Source organism: Salmo trutta, chromosome 39 (genome assembly GCF_901001165.1).
Source record: "Salmo trutta chromosome 39, fSalTru1.1, whole genome shotgun sequence".
NCBI lineage: Eukaryota > Metazoa > Chordata > Actinopteri > Salmoniformes > Salmonidae > Salmo > Salmo trutta.
The window spans coordinates 12,303,469-12,329,530 of NC_042995.1; the positions used below are offsets into that span (position 1 = coordinate 12,303,469).

Genomic DNA, 26,062 nt, shown 5'->3' on the forward strand with positions numbered 1-26,062 from the left:
ACTGCAGTAGTACGGTTTCGACGAACCAAACCCAGCGAATATAGTTGGTCACGAATGTCTGATCTTGAACAGAACTTACAACATCAATCAACATGCCTTAATCAAAAATGTACAGAAAATAGTGGGAGTCTGTACCTGAACAAATGTCAAATCATATTTTTTGCCGAGATGGCCAGTCAATTTGAGCAACGTTATTGTGTATCCTACGTAATGACGCAGTTTTACGTTATCACGCAATGACATGCCAACGTCATTTAGCAACTAATCACCCTGCGTCTAGCAACTTACCCTGGAAATGAGTTGGCAACACCGGGTGGGACCCGCAGTAGCACTCGCTGCTCGTTGAGAAGAGTAAGAACGATATGTGCTTTCACGTTAGAGTCTCCAAAAGTCTCCAATAACACCAGAAAAAGTCGCTAGATTTGTCGCTAGTCGCTTTTTTGAAAATGTGTCGCTAGAGGGGTCTGAATACTCGCTAAATATAGCGACAACGTCGCTAAGTAGGCAACACTGGCGGAGGACCGAAAGGCGAACACGTGCTATACCGGCGGAGAGATGAGTTCTAGTGATGACGTGAGGTTCAACATGGACAACAGTAGGCATAACTTTAGCATGTAGAACCAACGTCAATTTGTTTTCTAACATCTATTAAGTCTCAGATGTATTGGTGCTTATTAAAAGTTAAACTAGGCCGATGCCATTTGTGTCTGTGTGCACGCCTGTATTGTGCTAACTCTTAGGATGACTGAGGAGATGAATGTGTATTTTTCTCAGAGCAAATGGACCAGTTTGGCGGAATGGGAGAAAAAGCGCTACAGAAACATGAAGAGGAACCACTTGGCCACGTTGGCTATAGGTACTATATATCTCTATGAGGCCATGACTATTGTGATGAACGATAATGCTCTCTGTTGTTCCTCATGGGCCTGTTTCCATTAGCCTCAGATAGAAATGTGTTGTGTAGAACAGATATAATTGTCTGTCAGGTAGATCAGGGAATCGTGACCTCTCTATTCATTATATTTCTACTTGGAAAGTTAAGATTGTGCCACCTCTCTGAATACACCCCAGGTCTGCAGTCGCTGGTCCCTGTATTTATGATGCATGGCCAGAGGGGAGGGAGAGAGAGCGTAGACCGCCCCCACAAGGACCCAGTGACACAGTGGAGGAAGAATGGACCTCTCACCTGGAGAGACAACACCAGGGTAAAACTCCAAGGAGAAGGGAGAGTGAGTCCAGACCACCTTCTATAGCCTGCACATCTAAACCCCCTCAGTCCAGAACACCTAAAACATTATTGACTACAGGGTCCTATATCTCACCTGCTATCTCAGCCTCAACCAAAACCCTCAACACAGAGACCTTAACCCCTACCGAGACACAGACCTTAAACTCATCACCAACCAGAACCAAACGTTCTGACACCACAGCCACACCTAAAACCTCGACTAGCTCAGAGGTGACCCCAACCTCAGCCACGCCCACTGCTACACAGGTAACCACAAGGTCTGACCCCTCGACCCCAGCCAGACTCCAGCTGAGCAGAGGACCAGTGGTGACACGTACTTACACCTGGATGTGGACTGACTGGGACAGTCACAAAATGGGAAGAGAACCTTCAGGACAACCTCACCTGGATGAGCTGACTGGAGAGAGAGAAGGAGAGGAGAGAGAGAGTAGGGACGAGATGGAGCGGAAGACAAAGAAAGAGAAGGAAAGAGAGGGAGAAGAGGAGAAACAGGAGCCGCTGAACGAAGAGAGAGACGGAGAAAAGGAGAGCGAAGGAGGGATGGAATCAGAGTGGAAGAGTGGGGGAGAGGAGGAGAGCGAAGGAAAGATGGAGGAGAGCGGGAGTGAAGGAGAGCGCACACCCAGCAGCTCTCACAGGGTGAGTGAGGAGGGAGGGAGAGGATATTTTATTCATGTTGACTAATTCCATGAAGATATCCTCACAAGTATTTAGTAATCAGTAGTAAAACATGTCTCTGAGTAAACAACTCTACTCAGGTGTGAGCCACACCACTGTTGCTGCTCTGTGGAACCATTTCCTCCTCTCCTTACAGGACCCAGTGTGTGTGTCAGAGCAGACGAAGAGGGCGTGGCTAAGGCAGATGAACCTCCGCAGCAGAGCCAGAGTTGGCTATACTGAGGAAGAGGAGCTGAGAGATGATGAGTACTTTTGTGAGTCTCCATCTAAATACAGTGTATCTCTATGTGAAACCTTCATGAACCTGTTTTTAAGGTCTTTATAGATGCAGTATTTTTGTGATATTTGGTTAAATTGCCCCTAATTTCTTGTTTTATCTACTGGCTAGCATAAACATCAACATGATACAACTCGTTTGTATATTGTGTAGAGAATGTGCTGTTTTTCATATCTATCAGTCTGTGAGGAGTGCAAGTCTTTCTTCATCGAGGAGTGTGAGCTCCACGGTCCCCCCCTCTTCATCCCAGACACCCCTGCCCCCCTGGGGGCCCCAGACAGGGCCAGACTCACCCTGCCGCCCGGCCTGGAGGTCAGGACATCAGCCATCCCTGGAGCTGGGCTGGGGGTCTTCAACCACGGACACAGCGTGACCCAAGGGACGCACTACGGACCGTATGAAGGAGAACTCACAGACAAGGAGCTGGACATGGAGAGTGGATACTCCTGGGTGGTGAGAGGAGTCTGTCTTTGTCTCTGTTAGAGGTCGACCGATTATGATTTTAACGCCGATACCGATTATTGTAGGGCCAAAAAAGCCGCTACCGATTAATCGGCCGATTGTGATTTTAAAAAAAATATGTATATATACACTGCTCAAAAAAATAAAGGGAACACTAAAATAACACATCCTAGATCTGAATGAATGAAATAATCTTATTAAATACTTTTTCCTTTACATAGTTGAATGTGCTGACAACAAAATCACACAAAAATAATCAATGGAAATCCAATTTATCAACCCATGGAGGTCTGGATTTGGAGTCACACTCAAAATTAAAGTGGAAAACCACACTACAGGCTGATCCAACTTTGATGTAATGTCCTTAAAACAAGTCAAAATGAGGCTCAGTAGTGTGTGTGGCCTCCACGTGCCTGTATGACCCTACAACGCCTGGGCATGCTCCTGATGAGGTGGCGGATGGTCTCCTGAGGGATCTCCTCCCAGACCTGGACTAAAGCATCCGCCAACTCCTGGACAGTCTGTGGTGCAACGTGGCGTTGGTGGATGGAGCGAGACATGATGTCCCAGATGTGCTCAATTGGATTCAGGTCTGGGGAACGGGCGGGCCAGTCCATAGCATCAATGCCTTCCTCTTGCAGGAACTGCTGACACACTCCAGCCACATGAGGTCTAGCATTGTCTTGCATTAGGAGGAACCCAGGGCCAACCGCACCAGCATAGGGGTCTCAAGGGGTCTGAGGATCTCATCTCGGTACCTAATGGCAGTCAGGCTACCTCTGGCGAGCACATGGAGGGCTGTGCGGCCCCCCAAAGAAATGCCACCCCACACCATGACTGACCCACCGCCAAACCGGTCATGCTGGAGGATGTTGCAGGCAGCAGAACGTTCTCTACGGCGTCTCCAGACTCTGTCACGTCTGTCACATGTGCTCAGTGTGAACTTGCTTCATCTGTGAAGAGCACAGGGCGCCAGTGGCGAATTTGCCAATGGTGTTCTCTGGCAAATGCCAAACGTCCTGCACGGTGTTGGGCTGTAACCCCCACCTGTGGACGTCGGGCCCTCATACCACCCTCATGGAGTCTGTTTCTGACCATTTGAGCAGACACATGCACATTTGTGGCCTGCTGGAGGTCATTTTGCAGGGCTCTGGCAGTGCTCCTCCTGCTCCTCCTTGCACAAAGGCGGAGGTAGCGGTCCTGCTGCTGGGTTGTTGCCCTCCTACGGCCTCCTCCACGTCTCCTGATGTACTGGCCTGTCTCCTGGTAGCGCCTCCATGCTCTGGACACTACGCTGACAGACACAGCAAACCTTCTTGCCACAGCTCGCATTGATGTGCCATCCTGGAAGAGCTGCACTACCTGAGCCACTTGTGTGGGTTGTAGACTCCATCTCATGCTACCACTAGAGTGAAAGCACCGCCAGCATTCAAAAGTGACCAAAACATCAGACAGGAAGCATAGGAACTGAGAAGTGGTCTGTGGTCCCCACCTGCAGAACCACTCCTTTATTGGGGGTGTCTTGCTAATTGCCTATAATTTCCACCTATTGTCTATTCCATTTGCACAACAGCATGTGAAATTTATTGTCAATCAGTGTTGCTTCCTAAGTGGACAGTTTTGATTTCACAGAAGTGTGATTGACTTGGAGTTACATTGTATTGTTTAAGTGTTCCCTTTATTTTTTTGAGCAGTGTATATACATACATATACACAGCTCTGAAGTGACAACAATACTGAAGAGTCTGCTTAGGAGACAAATACTCTCAACTGTTTGAATAATAAAAATAGAGTTTAAGTTAACTGTGATGAATGCTGAAAACAAAAACTGTAATTTCTATATGCAGGAAATCCTATTTTAATAATGGGCATGGTAAGAATTGACTACCAAAGTGCGAGTCACAATTCCCATGACACCTTCTAGCAAAATCTGAAAAGCGGTTCCTTCATTTATTCCATAGGATATTTTTAGATGAACTGAAAATAAGGTCTGTTCATCTAAAACACCACCTTGCCAATTTTATAACTGTGTAGATATCCATAGGATATAACTCTGATCAATATAAGCCAAGATCATTTTTTTTGTAGAGTGGATTTATGAAAATATGTTGACAAACGTTACCTAGTGAGATTTACACGGGTATCAAAACGCCGAGGCGGTTTAAGCACAAAACACAGACCTTATTTGAAGTAGATCAAGACATTCTCTATGGAAGACATGAACGGTAAAATAACGAAGGAACCCCTTTCAAGTTCAGCCGCAAGTTATTACAGGAATTATGATGCGTCGACTATTTCTCTCTAAACCTTATACCTTTGACTATTACGAGCCTGCTGCTGCCTACCACCGCTCAGTCAGACTGCTCTATCAAATATCAAATCATAGACTTAACTATAATATAATAAACCTTAGTTTCTGGATTTGACCATATTAATGACCTATCATCTCGAAAACATTATTCTTTCAGTGACATACGGAACCGTTCCGTATTTTATCTAACAGGTGACATTCATAAGTCTAAATATTCCTGTTACATCGCACAACCTACAATGTTATTTTATAGTTCCGTAAAATTCTGGCAAATTAGTTTGCAACGAGCCAGATTCTGTATAGCCTGATTCTGCGTGCAACGAACGCAAGAGAACTGACACAATTTCACCTGGTTAATATTGCCTGCTAACCTGGATTTCTTTTAGCTAAATATGCAGGTTTAAAAATATATACTTCTGTGTATTGATTTTAAGAAAGGCATTGATGTTTATGGTTAGGTACAGTCGTGTAACGATTGTGCTTTTTTTCGCAAATGCGCTTTTGTTAAATCATCCCCCGTTGGGCGAAGTCTGCTGTCTTTGTTAGGAAGAAATAGTCTTCACAGTTCGCAACGAGCCAGGCGGCCCAAACTGCTGCATATACCCTGACTCTGTTTGCAAGAGAAGTGACACATTTTCCCTAGGTAAAAGAAATTCATGTTAGCAGGCAATATTAACTAAATATGCAGGTTTAAAAATATATACTTGTGTATTGATTTTAAGAAAGACATTGATGTTTATGGTTAGGTACACGTCGGAGCAAAGACAGTCCTTTTTCGCAAATGCGCACCACATCGATTATATGCAAAGCAGGACAGGCTAGATAAACTAGTAATATCATCAACCATGTGTAGTTAACTAGTGTTTATGATTGATTTTTTTTATTTATTTTTTATATAAGATAAGTTCAATGCCAGCTAGCAACTTACCTTGGCAACGTAAAGCAGGTGGTTAGAGCGTTGGGCTAGTTAACATAAGGTTGCGTCCCCAAGCTGACAAGGTAAAAATCTGTCGTTCTGCCCCTGAACAAGGCAGTTAACCCACCGTTCCTAGGCCGTCATTGAAAATAAGAATGTGTTCTTAACTGACTTGCCTAGTTAACATAAAGTTTTTTATTTTTTAATCGGCAAATCGGTGGCCAAAAATACCGATTGTTACGAAAACTTGAAATCGGCCCTAATTAATCGGCCATTCCGATTAATCGGTCGACCTCTAGTCTCTGTCTGTCTCTCTGTCTCTCTCTGTCTGTCGATCTGTCTGATTAAAGCGCAACACCAAGTGCTGATTGGCTGAGTGAAATAACTGCTGAGGTGCAATTGGTCCTCAGATCTACAAAAGCAAGCAGAGGGACGAGTACATTGATGGCAAGAGAGACACTCACTCCAACTGGATGAGGTGTGTCTTTTCTCCATCCATCCATCCCTCTCTCCATCCACCCATCCCTCTCTCCATCCATCCATCTATCCATCCCTCTCTCTATCCCTCTCTCTATCCCTCTCTCCATCTCTCCGTCCGTCCCTCTCTCCATCTCCCGTCCGTCCCTCTCTCCATCTCCCGTCCCTCTCTCTCTCTGTCCGTCCCTCTCTCTCTCTGTCCGTCCCTCTCTCTCTCTGTCCGTCCCTCTCTCTCTCTCTGTCCGTCCCTCTCTCTCTCTCTGTCCGTCCCTCTCTCTCTCTCTGTCCGTCCCTCTCTCTCTCTCTGTCCGTCCCTCTCTCTCTCTCTGTCCGTCCCTCTCTCTCTCTCTGTCCGTCCCTCTCCTCTCTCTCTCTCTGTCCGTCCCTCTCTCTCTCTCTGTCCGTCCCCTCTCTCTCTCTCGTCCGTCCCTCTCTCTCTCTGTCCGTCCGTCCCTCTCTCTCTCTGTCCGTCCGTCCCTCTCTCTCTCTCTGTCCGTCCCTCTCTCTCTCTCTCTGTCCGTCCGTCCGTCCCTCTCTCTCTCTCTCTGTCCGTCCCTCTCTCTCCGTCCCTCTCTCTCTGTCCGTCCGTCCCTCTCTCTCTGTCCGTCCGTCCCTCTCTCTCTGTCCGTCCGTCCCTCTCTCTCTGTCCGTCCGTCCCTCTCTCTCTGTCCGTCCGTCCCTCTCTCTCTGTCCGTCCGTCCCTCTCTCTCTGTCCGTCCGTCCCTCTCTCTCTGTCCGTCCGTCCCTCTCTCTCTGTCCGTCCGTCCCTCTCTCTCTGTCCGTCCGTCCCTCTCTCTCTGTCCGTCCGTCCCTCTCTCTCTGTCCGTCCCTCTCTCTCTGTCCGTCCGTCCCTCTCTCTCTGTCCGTCCGTCCCTCTCTCTCTGTCCGTCCGTCCCTCTCTCTCTCTCTGTCCGTCCGTCCCTCTCTCTCTCTCTGTCCGTCCGTCCCTCTCTCTCTCTCTGTCCGTCCGTCCCTCTCTCTCTCTCTCTGTCCGTCCGTCCCTCTCTCTCTCTCTCTCTGTCCGTCCGTCCCTCTCTCTCTCTCTCTCTCTGTCTGTCCGTCCCTCTCTCTCTCTCTCTCTCTCTCTGTCCGTCCGTCCCTCTCTCTCTGTCCGTCCGTCCCTCTCTCTCTGTCCGTCCGTCCCTCTCTCTCTGTCCGTCCGTCCCGCTCTCTCTGTCCGTCCGTCCCGCTCTCTCTGTCCGTCCGTCCCGCTCTCTCTGTCCGTCCGTCCCGCTCTCTCTGTCCGTCCGTCCCGCTCTCTCTGTCCGTCCGTCCCGCTCTCTCTGTCCGTCCGTCCCGCTCTCTCTGTCCGTCCGTCCCGCTCTCTCTCTCTCTGTCCGTTCCTCTCTCTCTCTCTCTGTCCGTTCCTCTCTCTCTCTCTCTGTCCGTCCGTCCCTCTCTCTCTCTCTCTGTCCGTCCGTCCCTCTCTCTCTGTCCGTCCGTCCCTCTCTCTCTCTCTGTCCGTCCGTCCCTCTCTCTCTCTCTCTCTCTGTCCGTCCGTCCCGCTCTCTCTGTCCGTCCGTCCCGCTCTCTCTGTCCGTCCGTCCCGCTCTCTCTGTCCGTCCGTCCCGCTCTCTCTGTCCGTCCGTCCCGCTCTCTCTGTCCGTCCGTCCCGCTCTCTCTGTCCGTCCGTCCCGCTCTCTCTGTCCGTCCGTCCCGCTCTCTCTGTCCGTCCGTCCCGCTCTCTCTGTCCGTCCGTCCCGCTCTCTCTGTCCGTCCGTCCCGCTCTCTCTGTCCGTCCGTCCCGCTCTCTCTGTCCGTTCCTCTCTCTCTCTCTCTCTCTGTCCGTCCGTTCCTCTCTCTCTCTGTCCGTCCGTCCCTCTCTCTCTCTCTGTCCGTCCGTCCCCCTCTCTCTCTGTCCGTCCGTCCGTCCCTCTCTCTCTCTCTCTCTGTCCGTCTCTCTCTCTCTCTGTCCGTCTCTCTCTCTCTCTGTCCGTCTCTCTCTCTCTCTGTCCGTCTCTCTCTCTCTCTGTCCGTCCGTCCCTCTCTCTCTCTCTGTCCGTCCGTCCCTCTCTCTCTCTCTGTCCGTCCGTCCCTCTCTCTCTCTGTCCGTCCGTCCCTCTCTCTCTCTGTCCGTCCGTCCCTCTCTCTCTCTGTCCGTCCGTCCCTCTCTCTCTCTGTCCGTCCGTCCCTCTCTCTCTCTGTCCGTCCGTCCCTCTCTCTCTCTGTCCGTCCGTCCCTCTCTCTCTCTGTCCGTCCGTCCCTCTCTCTCTCTGTCCGTCCGTCCCTCTCTCTCTCTGTCCGTCCCTCTCTCTCTCTGTCCGTCCGTCCCTCTCTCTCTCTGTCCGTCCGTCCCTCTCTCTCTCTGTCCGTCCGTCCCTCTCTCTCTGTCCGTCCCTCTCTCTCTCTCTCTGTCCGTCCCGTCCCTCTCTCTCTCTGTCCGTCCGTCCCCTCTCTCTCTGTCCGTCCGTCCTCTCTCTCTCTCTGTCCGTCCGTCCCTCTCTCTCTCTCTGTCCGTCCGTCCCTCTCTCTCTCTGTCCGTCCGTCCCTCTCTCTCTCTGTCCGTCCGTCCCTCTCTCTCTCTGTCCGTCCGTCCCTCTCTCTCTCTGTCCGTCCGTCCCTCTCTCTCTCTGTCCGTCCCTCTCTCTCTCTGTCCGTCCCTCTCTCTCTCTGTCCGTCCCTCTCTCTCTCTGTCCGTCCCTCTCTCTCTCTGTCCGTCCCTCCCTCTGTCCGTCCGTCTCTCTCTGTCCGTCCGTCCGTCTCTCTCTGTCCGTCCCTCTGTCCGTCCCTCTCTCTCTCTCTCTGTCCGTCCGTCCCTCTCTCTCTGTCCGTCCGTCCCTCTCTCTCTGTCCGTCCGTCCCTCTCTCTCTGTCCGTCCGTCCCTCTCTCTCTGTCCGTCCGTCCCTCTCTCTCTGTCTCTGTCCGTCCTCTCTCTCTCTGTCCGTCTCTCTCTCTGTCCGTCTCTCTCTCTGTCCGTCTCTCTCTCTGTCCGTCTCTCTCTCTGTCCGTCTCTCTCTCTGTCCGTCTCTCTCTCTGTCCGTCTCTCTCTCTGTCCGTCTCTCTGTCCTGTCTCTCTCTCTGTCCGTCTCTCTCTCTGTCCGTCTCTCTCTCCGTCCGTCTCTCTCTCCGTCCGTCCCTCTCTCCGTCCGTCCCTCTCTCCGTCCGTCCCTCTCTCCGTCCGTCCCTCTCTCCGTCCGTCCCTCTCTCTCTGTCCGTCCGTCCCTCTCTCTCTGTCCGTCCGTCCCTCTCTCTCTGTCCGTCCGTCCCTCTCTCTCTGTCCGTCCGTCCCTCTCTCTCTGTCCGTCTCTCTCTTTGTCCGTCTCTCTCTTTGTCCGTCTCTCTCTGTCCGTCCCTCTCTCTGTCCGTCCCTCTCTCTGTCCGTCCCTCTCTCTGTCCGTCCCTCTCTCTGTCCGTCCCTCTCTCTGTCCGTCCCTCTCTCTGTCCGTCCCTCTCTCTGTCCGTCCCTCTCTCTGTCCGTCCCTCTCTCTGTCCGTCCCTCTCTCTGTCCGTCCCTCTCTCTGTCCGTCTGTCCCTCTCTCTCTCTGTCCGTCTGTCCCTCTCTCTCTCTGTCCGTCTGTCCCTCTCTCTCTCTGTCTGTCCCTCTCTCTCTCTCTGTCCGTCCGTCCCTCTCTCTCTGTCCGTCCCTCTCTCTCTCTCTCTGTCCGTCCATCCCTCTCTCTCTCTGTCCGTCCGTCCCTCTCTCTCTCTCTCTGTCCGTCCCTCTCTCTCTCTCTCTCTCTCTCTCTCTCTCTCTCTCTCTCTCTCTCTCTCTCTCTCTCTCTCTCTGTCCGTCCCTCTCTCTCTCTCTCTGTCCGTCCCTCTCTCTCTCTCTCTCTGTCCGTCCCTCTCTCTCTCTCTCTGTCCGTCCCTCTCTCTCTCTCTCTGTCCGTCCCTCTCTCTCTCTCTCTCTGTCCGTCCCTCTCTCTCTCTCTCTCTGTCCGTCCCTCTCTCTCTCTCTCTGTCCGTCCCTCTCTCTCTCTCTCCGTCCGTCCCTCTCTCTCTCTGTCCGTCCGTCCCTCTCTCTCTCTGTCCGTCCGTCCCTCTCTCTCTCTGTCCGTCCGTCCCTCTCTCTCTCTGTCCGTCCGTCTCTCTGTCCGTCCCTGTCTGTCCGTCTCCGTCTCCCTCTCTCCGTCCGTCCCTCTCTCTGTCTGTCCGTCCCTCTTTCTCTGTCCGTCCCTCTTTCTCTGTCCGTCCCTCTCTTTCTCTGTCCGTCCCTCTTTCTCTGTCCGTCCCTCTCTTTCTCTGTCCGTCCCTCTCTTTCTCTGTCCGTCCCTCTCTCTCTCTGTCCGTCCCTCTCTCTGTCCGTCCGTCCCTCTCTCTCTCTGTCCGTCCGTCTCTCTGTCCGTCCCTGTCTGTCCGTCCCTCTCTCTCCGTCTCCCTCTCTCCGTCCGTCCCTCTCTCTGTCTGTCCGTCCCTCTTTCTCTGTCCGTCCCTCTCTCTCTGTCCGTCCCTCTCTCTCTCTGTCCGTCCCTCTTTCTCTGTCCGTCCCTCTTTCTCTGTCCGTCCCTCTCTTTCTCTGTCCGTCCCTCTCTCTCTCTGTCCGTCCGTCCCTCTCTCTCTCTGTCCGTCCCTCTCTCTCTCTCTCTCTCTGTCCGTCCCTCTCTCTCTCTCTCTCTCTGTCCGTCCCTCTCTCTCTCTCTCTCTCTCTGTCCGTCCCTCTCTCTCTCTCTCTCTCTCTGTCCGTCCCTCTCTCTCTCTCTCTCTCTCTGTCCGTCCCTCTCTCTCTCTCTCTGTCCGTCCCTCTCTCTCTCTCTCTGTCCGTCCCTCTCTCTCTCTCTCCGTCCGTCCCTCTCTCTCTCTGTCCGTCCGTCCCTCTCTCTCTCTGTCCGTCCGTCCCTCTCTCTCTCTGTCCGTCCGTCCCTCTCTCTCTCTGTCCGTCCGTCCCTCTCTCTCTCTGTCCGTCCGTCTCTCTGTCCGTCCCTGTCTGTCCGTCCCTCTCTCTCCGTCTTCCTCTGTCCGTCCGTCCCTCTCTCTCTCTGTCCGTCCGTCTCTCTGTCCGTCCCTGTCTGTCCGTCCCTCTCTCTCCGTCTCCCTCTCTCCGTCCGTCCCTCTCTCTGTCCGTCCGTCCCTTTCTCCGTCCGTCCATCTATCTATCATCCCTCCTATCTCTCTCTCCCTCTCTCTCCACCTATCCATCTTTCTATCCTCCTGTGTTTTCATCTGGTTCGATGATGTTGAGTTGGCCTGAATTGATTTAATTCTTATTGTCTCCCACTTTAAAAAGATTTTTTTTTTATGTAGTTCTGTCCTTGAGCTGTTGCTGTCTATTAATGTTCTGTATGATGTCATGTTTCATGTTCTGTGTGAACTCCTGGCTAATGGGGATCCTAATAAAATACCAAATGCCTTCCCTCTCTCTTACCACTCCTCTCTCTGTCAGGTATGTGAACTGTACCCGTAGTGAAGAAGAGCAGAATCTGGTGGCCTTCCAGTACAGAGGAGGGATTCTGTACCGCTGCTGTAAGCCTATAGCTGTTGGAGAGGAGCTGTTGGTGTGGTACGGAGAGAAATACGCCAGAGATCTGGGCATCGTCTTCGACTTCCTCTGGGACAAAAAGTGCTCAGCTAGAGGTACTTTTGGGCTTTCTCTCTCTACCTCTCTCCCTATTCCCTTTCCTCGTCCCTCTAGAACAGGCAGTCATTGTGCAATAATGTGAACGAATGTGTTTCCCTCAGTCAGCTGAATCCACCGCTTACTTCATAGAACCGTGGTTACGTGAGTAATCTTCTATAGCCGCTATAGCGGCTGGGGCAAACAGAGAGGTAACAGCGGTTTCTAGCCCATGTTCAAATGGTTTTCTTCCTACAAATTTGTCTCTTGCTTTTTAACGATTGCCGCTATGACCCCATGAGTGAAAGCTAAGATTGTCAGGAACACGTATGGTCTGTTTCCATCTATGGCACACACAGGCTGTGCAGGCCTTGAAGGCGGAGTGACCATACACACAGAATGACTGGTGGAAATAAATGGTTCTCCACGTTAGACCATACACACAGAATGACTGGTGGAAATAAATGGTTCTCCACGTTAGACCATACACACAGAATGACTAGTGGAAATAAATGGTTCTCCACGTTAGACCATACACACCGAATGACTGGTGGAAATAAATGGTTCTCCACAGAAGACCATACACACAGAATGACTAGTGGAAATAAGTGGGTTCTCCACAGAAGACCATACACACAGAATGACTAGTGGAAATAAATGGTTCTCCACGTTAGACCATACACACAGAATGACTGGTGGAAATAAATGGTTCTCCACAGAAGACCATACACACAGAATGACTAGTGGAAATAAGTGGGTTCTCCACAGAAGACCATACACACAGAATGACTAGTGGAAATAAATGGTTCTCCACGTTAGACCATACACACAGAATGACTGGTGGAAATAAATGGTTCTCCACGTTAGACCACACACACAGAATGACTAGTGGAAATAAATGGTTCTCCACGTTAGACCATACACACAGAATGACTGGTGGAAATAAATGGTTCTCCACGTTAGACCATACACACAGAATGACTGGTGGAAATAAGTGGGTTCTCCACAGAAGACCATACACACAGAATGACTGGTGGAAATAAGTGGGTTCTCCACAGAAAACCATACACACAGAATGACTGGTGGAAATAAGTGGGTTCTCCACAGAAGACCACACACACAGAATGACTAGTGGAAATAAATGGTTCTCCACAGAAGACCATACACACAGAATGACTAGTGGAAATAAATGGTTCTCCACAGAAGACCATACACACAGAATGACTAGTGGAAATAAATGGTTCTCCACAGAAAACCACACACACAGAATGCTTGATGATCATCCCTAATGTTTTCCTGAACTTTCCAATCACCCCAAAACATACTTCCTTCCAGTGGTGGAAAAAGTACCCAATTGTTATACATGAGTAAAAGTAAAGATGCCTTCATAGAAAATGACTGAAGTAAAAGTGAAAATCACCCAGTAAAATCCTACTTGAGTAAAAGTCGAAAAGTATTTGGTTTAAAATGTACTTAAGTATCAAAAGTATAAATAATTTAAGTCCTTATATTAAGCAAACCAGACTGCAGGACTTTTGGGTGTCAGAGAAAATATAAGGAGTAAAAAGTACATTATTTTCTTTAGGAATGTAGCGAAATAAAAGTAAAACTTGTCAAGAATATAAGGAGTAAAATACCCCAGAAAACTACTTAAGTAGTACTTTAACTTAAGTACTTTCCACCACTGCTTCCTGCAGACTGAAATTTGGCATTATCTGATTTGACATATTTTGTGCTATTATTGAGATAATGATACCCCCAAGTGTCCAAACATTGTGAATCAAATAGCTTCATGGTCCTTGTCAATACAATTTCAAATAGCATGAATATGAATACATTTGGGTAGGTTATGGTGGATCACCCAGTGAGTGTTTCACATAAGTGTCTCCCCCAGAAATATTAGACTACCACTGCTCTAGAACTACCTGTTCAATTCCCCCTCGTTCCATCTCTCTATTCCACTTCACTTGAATAGAATCATATCATTAGTCTCTTTCTTTCAGTATTTACTTCTCTATCAAACTTGCTATTCTCTTTGACATCTCTGAACATCCCTTCAGTTCTCTATCCAGCTTGTTATTCTCTCTGAACACCCCTTCAGTTCTCTATCCAGCTTGTTATTCTCTCTGAACATCCCCTTCAGTTCTCTATCCAGCTTGTTAATCTCTCTGAACATCCCTTCAGTTCTCTATCCAGCTTGTATTCTCTCCTGAACATCCCTTCAGTTCTCTATCCAGCTTGTTATTCTCTCTGAACATCCCTTCAGTTCTCTATCCAGCTTGTTATTCTCTCTGAACACCCCTTCAGTTCTCTATCCAGCTTGTTATTCTCTCTGAACATCCCCTTCAGTTCTCTATCCAGCTTGTTATTCTCTCTGAACATCCCTTCAGTTCTCTATCCAGCTTGTTATTCTCTCTGAACACCCCTTCAGTTCTCTATCCAGCTTGTTATTCTCTGAACATCCCTTCAGTTCTCTATCCAGCTTGTTATTCTCTGAACACCCCTTCAGTTCTCTATCCAGCTTGTTATTCTCTCTGAACACCCCTTCAGTTCTCTATCCAGCTTGTTATTCTCTGAACACCCCTTCAGTTCTCTATCCAGCTTGTTATTCTCTCTGAACATCCCTTCAGTTCTCTATCCAGCTTGTTATTCTCTCTGAACACCCCTTCAGTTCTCTATCCAGCTTGTTATTCTCTCTGAACACCCCTTCAGTTCTCTATCCAGCTTGTTATTCTCTCTGAACACCCCTTCAGTTCTCTATCCAGCTTGTTATTCTCTCTGAACACCCCTTCAGTTCTCTATCCAGCTTGTTATTCTCTCTGAACACCCCTTCAGTTCTCTATCCAGCTTGTTATTCTCTGAACACCCCTTCAGTTCTCTATCCAGCTTGTTATTCTCTCTGAACACCCCTTCAGTTCTCTATCCAGCTTGTTATTTCTCTGAACACCCTTCAGTTCTCTATCCAGCTTGTTATTCTCTGAACACCCCTTCAGTCTCTATCCAGCTTGTTATTCTCTCTGAACACCCCTTCAGTTCTCTATCCAGCTGTTATTCTCTCTGAACACCCCTTCAGTTCTCTATCCAGCTTGTTATTCTTCTGAACAACCCTTCAGTTCTCTATCCAGCTTGTTATTCTCTCTGAACACCCCTTCAGTTCTCTATCCAGCTTGTTATTCTCTCTGAACACCCCTTCAGTTTCTATCCAGCTTGTTATTCTCTGAACACCCTTCAGTTCTCTAGCTTGTTATTCTCTGAACACCCCTTCAGTTCTCTATCCAGCTTGTTATTCTCTCTGAACACCCCTTCAGTTCTCTATCCAGCTTGTTATTCTCTGAACATCCCTTCAGTTCTCTATCCAGCTTGTTATTCTCTGAACACCCCTTCAGTTCTCTATCCAGCTTGTTATTCTCTCTGAACACCCCTTCAGTTCTCTATCCAGCTTGTTATTCTCTCTGAACACCCCTTCAGTTCTCTATCCAGCTTGTTATTCTCTCCGAACATCCCTTCAGTTCTCTATCCAGCTTGTTATTCTCTCTGAACATCCCTTCAGTTCTCTATCCTGCTTGTTATTCTCTCTGAACACCCTTCAGTTCTCTATCCAGCTTGTTATTCTCTCTGAACACCCCTTCAGTTCTCTATCCAGCTTGTTTTCTCTCTGAACACCCCTTCAGTTCTCTATCCAGCTTGTTATTCTCTCTGAACACCCCTTCAGTTCTCTATCCAGCTTGTTATTCTCTCTGAACACCCCTTCAGTTCTCTATCCAGCTTGTTATTCTCTGAACACCCCTTCAGTTCTCTATCCAGCTTGTATTCTCTCTGAACACCCTTCAGTTCTCTATCCAGCTTGTTATTCTCTCTGAACATCCCTTCAGTTCTCTATCCAGCTTGTTATTCTCTCTGAACACCCCTTCAGTTCTCTATCCAGCTTGTTATTCTCTCTGAACACCCCTTCAGTTCTCTATCCAGCTTGTTATTCTCTCTGAACACCCCTTCAGTTCTCTATCCAGCTTGTTATTCTCTCTGAACATCCCTTCAGTTCTCTATCCAGCTTGTTATTCTCTCTGAACACCCCTTCAGTTCTCTATCCAGCTTGTTATTCTCTCTGAACACCCCTTCAGTTCTCTATCCAGCTTGTTATTCTCTCTGAACACCCCTTCAGTTCTCTATCCAGCTTGTTATTCTCTGAACACCCCTTCAGTTCTCTATCCAGCTTGTTATTCTCTCTGAACACCCCTTCAGTTCTCTATCCAGCTTGTTATTCTCTGAACACCCCTTCAGTTCTCTATCCAGCTTGTTATTCTCTCCGAACATCCCTTCAGTTCTCTATCCAGCTTGTTATTCTCTCTGAACATCCCTTCAGTTCTCTATCCAGCTTGTTATTCTCTCTGAACACCCCTTCAGTTCTCTATCCAGCTTGTTATTCTCTCTGAACACCCCTTCAGTTCTCTATCCAGCTTGTTATTCTCTCTGAACACCCCTTCAGTTCTCTATCCAGCTTGTTATTCTCTCTGAACACCCCTTCAGTTCTCTATCCAGCTTGTATTCTCTCTAGTCTCTATCCAGCCTGTCTGAACACCCCTTCAGTTCTCTATCCAGCTTGTTATTCTCTCTGAACACCCCTTCAGTTCTCTATCCAGCTTGTTATTCTCTCTGAACACCCCTTCAGTTCTCTATCCAGCTTGTTATTCTCTCTGAACACCCCTTCAGTTCTCTATCCAGCTTGTTATTCTCTGAACACCCCTTCAGTTCTATATCCAGCTTGTTATTCTCTCTGAACACCCCTTCAGTTCTCTATCCAGCTTGTTATTCTCTCTGAACACCCCTTCAGTTCTCTATCCAGCTTGTTATTCTCTCTGAACATCCCTTCAGTTCTCTATCCAGCTTGTTATTCTCTCTGAACACCCCTTCAGTTCTCTATCCAGCTTGTTATTCTCTCTGAAACACCCCTTCAGTTCTCTATCCAGCTTGTTATTCTCTCTGAACACCCCTTCAGTTCTCTATCCAGCTTGTTATTCTCTGAACACCCCTTCAGTTCTCTATCCAGCTTGTTATTCTCTCTGAACACCCCTTCAGTTCTCTATCCAGCTTGTTATTCTCTCTGAACACCCCTTCAGTTCTCTATCCAGCTTGTTATTCTCTCTGAACACCCCTTCAGTTCTATATCCAGCTTGTTATTCTCTCTGAACACCCCTTCAGTTCTCTATCCAGCTTGGTTATTCTCTCTGAACACCCCTTCAGTCTCTATCCAGCTTGTTATTCTCTCTGAACCCCCTTCAGTTCTCTATCCAGCTTGTTATTCTCTGAACACCCCTTCAGTTCAGTTCTCTATCCAGCTTGTTATTCTCTCTGAACACCCCCTTCAGTTCTCTATCCAGCTTGTTATCTCTCTGAAACCCCTTCAGTTCTATATCCCAGCTTGTTATTCTCTCTGAACACCCCTTCAGTTCTCTATCCAGCTTGTTATTCTCTCTGAACACCCCTTCAGTTCTCTTATCCAGCTTGTTATTCTCTCTGAACACCCCTTCAGTTCTCTATCCAGCTTGTTATTCTCTCTGAACACCCCTTCAGTTCTCTATCCAGCTTGTTATTCTCTCTGAACACCCCTTCAGTTCTCTATCCAGCTTGTTATTCTCTCTGAACACCCTTCAGTTCTCTATCCAGCTTGTTATTCTCTCTGAACACCCTTCAGTTCTCTATCCAGCTTGTTTATTCTCTCCTGAACACCCCTTCAGTTCTCTATCCAGCTTGTTTATTCTCTCGAAACAACCCCTTCAGTTCTCTATCCAGCTTGTTATTCTCTCTGAACACCCCTTCAGTTCTCTATCCAGCTTGTTATCTCTCTGAACACCCCTTTCAGTTCTCTATCCAGCTTGTTATTCTCTCTGAACACCCCTTCAGTTCTCTATCCAGCTTGTTATTCTCTCTGAACACCCCTTCAGTTCTCTATCCAGCTTGTTATTCTCTCTGAACACCCTTCAGTTCTCTATCCAGCTTGTATTCTCTCTGAACACCCTTCAGTTCTCTATCCAGCTTGTTATTCTCTGAACACCCCTTCAGTTCTCTATCCAGCTTGTTATTCTCTCTGAACACCCCTTCAGTTCTCTATCCAGCTTGTTATTCTCTCTGAACACCCCTTCAGTTCTCTATCCAGCTTGTTATTCTCTCTGAACACCCCTTCAGTTCTCTATCCAGCTTGTTATTCTCTCTGAACACCCCTTCAGTTCTCTATCCAGCTTGTTAATCTCTCTGAACACCCCTTCAGTTCTCTATCCAGCTTGTTATTCTCTCTGAACACCCCTTCAGTTCTCTATCCAGCTTGTTATTCTCTCTGAACACCCCTTCAGTTCTCTATCCAGCTGTTATTCTCTCTGAACACCCCTTCAGTTCTCTATCCAGCTTGTTATTCTCTCTGAACACCCCTTCAGTTCTCTATCCAGCTTGTTATTCTCTCTGCAACACCCCTTCAGTTCTCTATCCAGCTTGTTATTCTCTCTGAACACCCCTTCAGTTCTCTATCCAGCTTGTTATCTCTCTGAACACCCCTTCAGTTCTCTATCCAGCTTGTTATTCTCTCTGAACACCCCTTCAGTTCTCTCTCCCGCTTGTTATTCTCTCTGAACACCCCTTCAGTTCTCTATCCAGCTTGTTATTCTCTCTGAACACCCCTTCAGTTCTCTATCCAGCTTGTTATTCTCTCTGAACACCCCTTCAGTTCTCTATCCAGCTTGTATTCTCTCTGAACACCCCTTCAGTTCTCTATCCAGCTTGTTATTCTCTCTGAACACCCCTTCAGTTCTCTATCCAGCTGTTATTCTCTCTGAACACCCCTTCAGTTCTCTATCCAGGCTTGTTAATTCTCTCTGAACACCCCTTCAGTTCTCTATCCAGCTTGTTATTCTCTCTGAACACCCCTTCAGTTCTCTATCCAGCTTGTTATTCTCTCTGAACACCCCTTCAGTTCTCTATCCAGCTTGTTATTCTCTCTGAACACCCCTTCAGTTCTCTATCCAGCTTGTTATTCTCTCTGAACACCCCTTCAGTTCTCTATCCAGCTTGTTATTCTCTCTGAACACCCCTTCAGTTCTCTATCCAGCTTGTTATTCTCTCTGAACACCCCTTCAGTTCTCTATCCAGCTTGTTATTCTCTCTGAACACCCCTTCAGTTCTCTATCCAGCTTGTTATTCTCTCTGAACACCCCTTCAGTTCTCTATCCAGCTTGTTAATCTCTCTGAACACCCCTTCAGTTCTCTATCCAGCTTGTTATTCTCTCTGAACACCCCTTCAGTTCTCTATCCAGCTTGTTATTCTCTCTGAACACCCCTTCAGTTCTCTATCCAGCTTGTTATTCTCTCTGAACACCCCTCAGTTCTCTATCCAGCTTGTTATTCTCTCTGAACACCCCTTCAGTTCTCTATCCAGCTTGTTATTCTCTCCTGAACATCCCCTTCAGTTCTCTATCCAGCTTGTTATTCTCTCTGAACATCCCCTTCAGTTCTCTATCCAGCTTGTTATTCTCTCTGAACACCCCTTCAGTTCTCTATCCAGCTTGTTATTCTCTCTGAACACCCCTTCAGTTCTCTATCCAGCTTGTTATTCTCTCTGAACACCCCTTCAGTTCTCTATCCAGCTTGTTATTCTCTCCGAACACCCCTTCAGTTCTCTATCCAGCTTGTTATTCTCTCTGAACACCCCTTCAGTTCTCTATCCAGCTTGTTATTCTCTCTGAACACCCCTTCAGTTCTCTATCCAGCTTGTTATTCTCTGAACACCCCTTCAGTTCTCTATCCAGCTTGTTATTCTCTCTGAACACCCCTTCAGTTCTCTATCCAGCTTGTTATTCTCTCCGAACATCCCTTCAGTTCTCTATCCAGCTTGTTATTCTCTCTGAACACCCCTTCACTTCTCTATCCAGCTTGTTATTCTCTCTGAACATCCCTTCAGTTCTCTATCCAGCTTGTTATTCTCTCTGAACATCCCTTCAGTTCTCTATCCAGCTTGTTATTCTCTCTGAACACCCCTTCAGTTCTCTATCCAGCTTGTTATTCTCTCTGAACATCCCTTCAGTTCTCTATCCAGCTTGTTATTCTCTCTGAACACCCCTTCAGTTCTCTATCCAGCTTGTATTCTCTGAACACCCCTTCAGTTCTCTATCCAGCTTGTTATTCTCTCTGAACACCCCTTCAGTTCTCTATCCAGCTTGTTATTCTCTCTGAACACCCCTTCAGTTCTCTATCCAGCTTGTTATTCTCTCTGAACACCCCTTCAGTTCTCTATCCAGCTTATTCTCTCTGAACACCCCTTCAGTTCTCTATCCAGCTTGTTATTCTCTCTGAACACCCCTTCAGTTCTCTATCCAGCTTGTTATTCTCTCTGAACACCCCTTCAGTTTCTCTATCCAGCTTGTTATTCTCTCTGAACACCCCTTCAGTTCTCTATCCAGCTTGTTATTCTCTCTGAACACCCCTTCAGTTCTCTATCCAGCTTGTTATTCTCTCTGAACACCCCTTCAGTTCTCTATCCAGCTTGTTATTCTCTCTGAACACCCCTTCAGTTCTCTATCCAGCTTGTTATTCTCTCTGAACACCCCTTCAGTTCTCTATCCAGCTTGTTATTCTCTGAACACCCCTTCAGTTCTCTATCCAGCTTGTATTCTCTCTGAACACCCCTTCAGTTCTCTATCCAGCTTGTTATCTCTCTGAACACCCCTTCAGTTCTCTATCCAGCTTGTTATTCTCTCTGAACACCCCTCAGTTCTCTATCCAGCTTGTTATTCTCTCTGAACACCCCTTCAGTTCTCTATCCAGCTTGTTATTCTCTCTGAACACCCCTTCAGTTCTCTATCCAGCTTGTTATTCTCTCTGAACACCCCTTCAGTTCTCTATCCAGCTTGTTATTCTCTCTGAACACCCCTTCAGTTCTCTATCCAGCTTGTTATTCTCTCTGAACACCCCTTCAGTTCTCTATCCAGCTTGTTATTCTCTCTGAACACCCCTTCAGTTCTCTATCCAGCTTGTTATTCTCTCTGAACACCCCTTCAGTTCTCTATCCAGCTTGTTATTCTCTCTGAACACCCCTCAGTTCTCTATCCAGCTGTTATTCTCTCTGAACACCCCTTCAGTCTCTATCCACTGTATTCTCTCTTGACAACCCTTCAGTATCCAGCTTGTTATTCTCTCTGAACACCCCTTCAGTTCTCTATCCAGCTTGTTATTCTCTCTGAACACCCCTTCAGTTCTCTATCCAGCTTGTTATTCTCTCTGAACATCCCTTCCGTTTCTCTCCTTTCCTTTCAGGTGTGAATGAGTCGTCCCAGTCTCAGATCTTTTCCTGCTCTGGTTGTCCGTTCTCCTTCACGGCTCAGACCTACCTCTACAAGCACATAAAGAGATGCCACAGGGAAGAGTACTTCAGGCTGCCTAGGACTGGAGGGATTAGATCAGAGACGCTAGCACCACCCAGTGGCTCTCAGCGGTGTTCAACAACTCCAGATCGCACCCCCATCACACTCCTCACCCAGAAACACAGACACACAGGGAAGCCAGCACCTCACCACTGTTCCCAGTGTGGGAAGAGTTTCCGTCGATCAGGAGACTTAAAGGTGCACCAAAGTACTCACACAGGAGAGAGGCCACACCACTGTTCCCAGTGTGGGAAGAGTTTCCGTCGATCAGGAGACTTAAAGGTGCACCAACGTACTCACACAGGAGAGAGGCCATATCACTGTTCCCAGTGTGGGAAGAGGTTCAGTGTGTCAGGACATTTAAAGACACACCAGCATATTCACACAGGAGAGAGGCCACACCACTGTTCCCAGTGTGGGAAGAGTTTCCGTCGATCAGGAGACTTAAAGGTGCACCAACGTACTCACACAGGAGAGAGGCCATATCACTGTTCCCAGTGTGGGAAGAGGTTCAGTGTGTCACGACATTTAAAGAGACACCAGCATATTCACACAGGAGAGAGGCCACACCACTGTTCCCAGTGTGGGAAGAGTTTCAGTGAGTCGTGGAGTGTTAAGAGACACCAGCATACTCACACATGAGAGAGGCCGTATTACTGCTCTCAGTGTGGGAAGAGTTTCAGTCAGTCAGGAAGCTTAAAGGAACACCAGCGTACTCACACCTGACTCTGAATCACTAGCACCAACTGATTTACTGGTGCCATTCCAAAACTCAAAATGCTGCAAATAGTTTGTTTGCCTGAATAAAAATCCAGTGTAACTGCGTACACCATCTTTGATTCTGTGTGTGCTGTGTGAGAGGAGGGTGACTGCAGTGAGAGAGGAGGGTGACTGCAGTGAGAGAGGAGGGTGACTGCAGTGAGAGAGGAGGGTGACTGCAGTGAGAGAGGAGGGTGACTGCAGTGAGAGAGGAGGGTGACTGCTGTGTGAGAGGAGGGTGACTGCTGTGTGAGAGGAGGGTGACTGCTGTGTGAGAGGAGGGTGACTGCAGTGAGAGACATGTTGAATATGACAGGCCAGGACTCGTCCATGTTTGAATGTTGCAGGGAGCTGGTTGCTGACTGCCAATAAGCTGTTATGAACACTTATAGCAAGTCTACATAAGCTATGCAGAGATAGGACATCCTCCATTAGAGGCATACTACATACTGTATTTATAGTAAGTGTTATATTGCCTTATAAACATGCATGGTGCAGTTTTAAAGACTCATGAGATGAAGTTGTGATAGTCAGCCCCAAAGACAGTGTATCTCATTGAGTTTATTAGATGTTATGGTCAGGCAATATTGAGAAAATAGATATTGGTAGTCTATTGGATGATCTTGTGGTATGGGAAGAGGGTAAGGCTCTGGGTAAATGAAGGAATGTCCATGATGGATGTAGCGGCGGCCATCTTGGGCGAGGCGGGGAGGAAGGTCAGTTTGGACACTTCTCCGTAGGACGAACTGCCACACTCTTCCTCATCCCGCTCTCCGTTGCCATGACGATTCTGCTTGTCATCTCCTGGGGGGTCGCCCTCCTCCGGCCCAAAACCCACCACCTAGGGAGGGAGGTCGATGTTAGAGCACACACACACACACTGCTCACCTATACACACACACACACACACACACACACACACACACTGCTCACCCTATACACACACACACACTGCTCACCTATACACACACACACACTGCTCACCTATACACACACACTGCTCACCTATACACACACTGCTCACCTATACACACACACACACACACACTGCTCACCTACACACACACTGCTCACCTATATACACACACACACACACACTGCTCACCTATACACACACACACACACACACACACACACACTGCTCACCTATATACGCACTGCTCACCTATATACGCACTGCTCACCTATATACGCACTGCTCACCTATATACGCACTGCTCACCTATACACACACACACTGCTCACCTATATACACACACACACACTGCTCACCTATATACAAACACACACTGCTCACCTATATACACACTGCTCACCTATACACACACACACACTGCTCACCTATATACGCACTGCTCACCTATATACGCACTGCTATACGCACTGCTCACCTATATACACACTGCTCACCTATACACACACACACACACACACACACTGCTAACCTATACACACACACACACTGCTCACCTATACACACACACACACTGCTCACCTATACACACACACACTGCTCACCTATACACACACACACTGCTCACCTATACACACACACACACTGCTCACCTATACACACACACACTGCTCACCTATACACACACACACTGCTCACCTATATACACACACACTGCTCACCTATATACACACATACTGCTCACCTATATACACACACACTGCTCACCTATATACACACACACACTGCTCACCTATACACACACACTGCTTACCTATATACACACTGCTCACATATACACACTGCTCACCTATACACACACTGCTCACCTATATACACACACTGCTCACCTATACACACACACACACACACTGCTCACCTATATACACACACACTGCTCACCTATATGCACACACACTGCTCACCTATATGCACACACACTGCTCACCTATACATACACACACACTGCTCACCTATACATACACACACTGCTCACCTATACACACTGCTCACCTATACACACACACACACTGCTCACCTATATACACACTGCTCACCTATACACACACACACTGCTCACCTATATACAGACACACTGCTCACCTATACACACACACACTGCTCACCTATACACACACACACACACACACACTGCTCACCTATATACACACTGCTCACCTATATACACACACACACACACACACACACACACACACACACACACTGCTCACCTATACACACACACACACACACACTGCTCACCTATACACACACACACACACACACACTGCTCACCTATACACACACACACACACACTGCTCACCTATACACACACACACACACACTGCTCACCTATACACACACACACACACTGCTCACCTATACACACACACACACACTGCTCACCTATACACACACACACACACACACACACACTGCTCACCTATACACACGCACACACTGCTCACCTATATACGCACACACTGCTCACCTATATACGCACACACTGCTCACCTATATACGCACACACTGCTCACCTATACACACTGCTCACCTATACACACACACTGCTCACCTATATACACACACTGCTCACCTATACACACACACACACACACTGCTCACCTATATACACACACACTGCTCACCTATATATACACACACACTGCTCACCTATATACACACACACACTGCTCACCTATACACACACACACACTGCTCACCTATACACACACACACACTGCTCACCTATACACACACACACACTGCTCACCTATACACACACACACACTGCTCACCTATACACACACACTGCTCACCTATATACACACACACTGCTCACCTATATACACACACACACACACTGCTCACCTATACACACACACACACACACACACACACACTGCTCACCTATACAAACACACACACACTGCTCACCTATATACGCACTGCTCACCTATATACGCACTGCTCACCTATATACGCACTGCTCACCTATATACGCACTGCTCACCTATACACACACACACACACTGCTCACCTATATACACACACACACACTGCTCACCTATATACAAACACACACTGCTCACCTATATACACACTGCTCACCTATACACACACACACACTGCTCACCTATATACGCACTGCTCACCTATATACGCACTGCTATACGCACTGCTCACCTATATACACACTGCTCACCTATATACACACACACTGCTCACCTATATACACACACACACTGCTCACCTATATACACACACACACACACTGCTCACCTATACACACACACACACACACACACACACACACACTGCTCACCTATACAAACACACACACACTGCTCACCTATATACGCACTGCTCACCTATATACGCACTGCTCACCTATATACGCACTGCTCACCTATATACGCACTGCTCACCTATATACGCACTGCTCACCTATATACGCACTGCTCACCTATATACACACACACACACACTGCTCACCTATATACACACACACACACACTGCTCACCTATATACAAACACACACTGCTCACCTATATACACACTGCTCACCTATACACACACACACACTGCTCACCTATATACGCACTGCTCACCTATATACGCACTGCTATACGCACTGCTCACCTATACACACACACACACTGCTCACCTATACACACACACACTGCTCACCTATACACACACACACTGCTCACCTATACACAGACGAACTGCTCACCTATACACACACACACACTGCTCACCTATACACACACACACACTGCTCACCTATACACACACACACTGCTCACCTATACACACACACACTGCTCACCTATACACACACACACTGCTCACCTATACACACACACACTGCTCACCTATATACACACACACTGCTCACCTATATGCACACACACTGCTCACCTATATGCACACACACTGCTCACCTATACATACACACACACTGCTCACCTATACATACACACACTGCTCACCTATACACACACACACACTGCTCACCTATATACACACTGCTCACCTATACACACACACACTGCTCACCTATATACAGACACACTGCTCACC

The 26,062-nt window shown here is 47.9% G+C and overlaps 1 protein-coding gene and 1 pseudogene across 1 annotated transcript; one reads left to right on the forward strand and one right to left on the reverse strand.

Moving 5' to 3' along the window:
• The first annotated feature begins 380 nt into the window (after nt 1–380).
• On the forward strand, nt 381–22,094 carry LOC115179654 (histone-lysine N-methyltransferase PRDM9). The gene is made up of 8 exons (XM_029741304.1): nt 381–595; nt 775–856; nt 1,072–1,888; nt 2,064–2,181; nt 2,386–2,657; nt 6,304–6,371; nt 11,691–11,881; nt 21,156–22,094. The coding sequence occupies exons 1-8, from the start codon at nt 556–558 to the stop codon at nt 21,902–21,904; spliced, it is 2,337 nt and encodes a 778-aa protein (XP_029597164.1). The 5' UTR covers nt 381–555; the 3' UTR covers nt 21,905–22,094.
• Nucleotides 22,095–22,562: 468 nt separating this feature from the next.
• LOC115179257 (nardilysin-like) overlaps nt 22,563–26,062 on the reverse strand; it is a 37,860-nt pseudogene continuing 34,360 nt past the window's right edge.

What these genes read in the sequence shown, in the direction of transcription:
- LOC115179654 (XM_029741304.1), top strand. Translation starts at nt 556, where the DNA reads ATGAGTTCTAGTGATGACGTGAGGTTCAACATGGACAACA. An exon ending in CACCCAGCAGCTCTCACAGG is followed by an intron (nt 1,889 to 2,063) that starts GTGAGTGAGGAG and finishes CTCTCCTTACAG; the next exon opens with GACCCAGTGTGTGTGTCAGA. An exon ending in GAGAGATGATGAGTACTTTT is followed by an intron (nt 2,182 to 2,385) that starts GTGAGTCTCCAT and finishes CATATCTATCAG; the next exon opens with TCTGTGAGGAGTGCAAGTCT.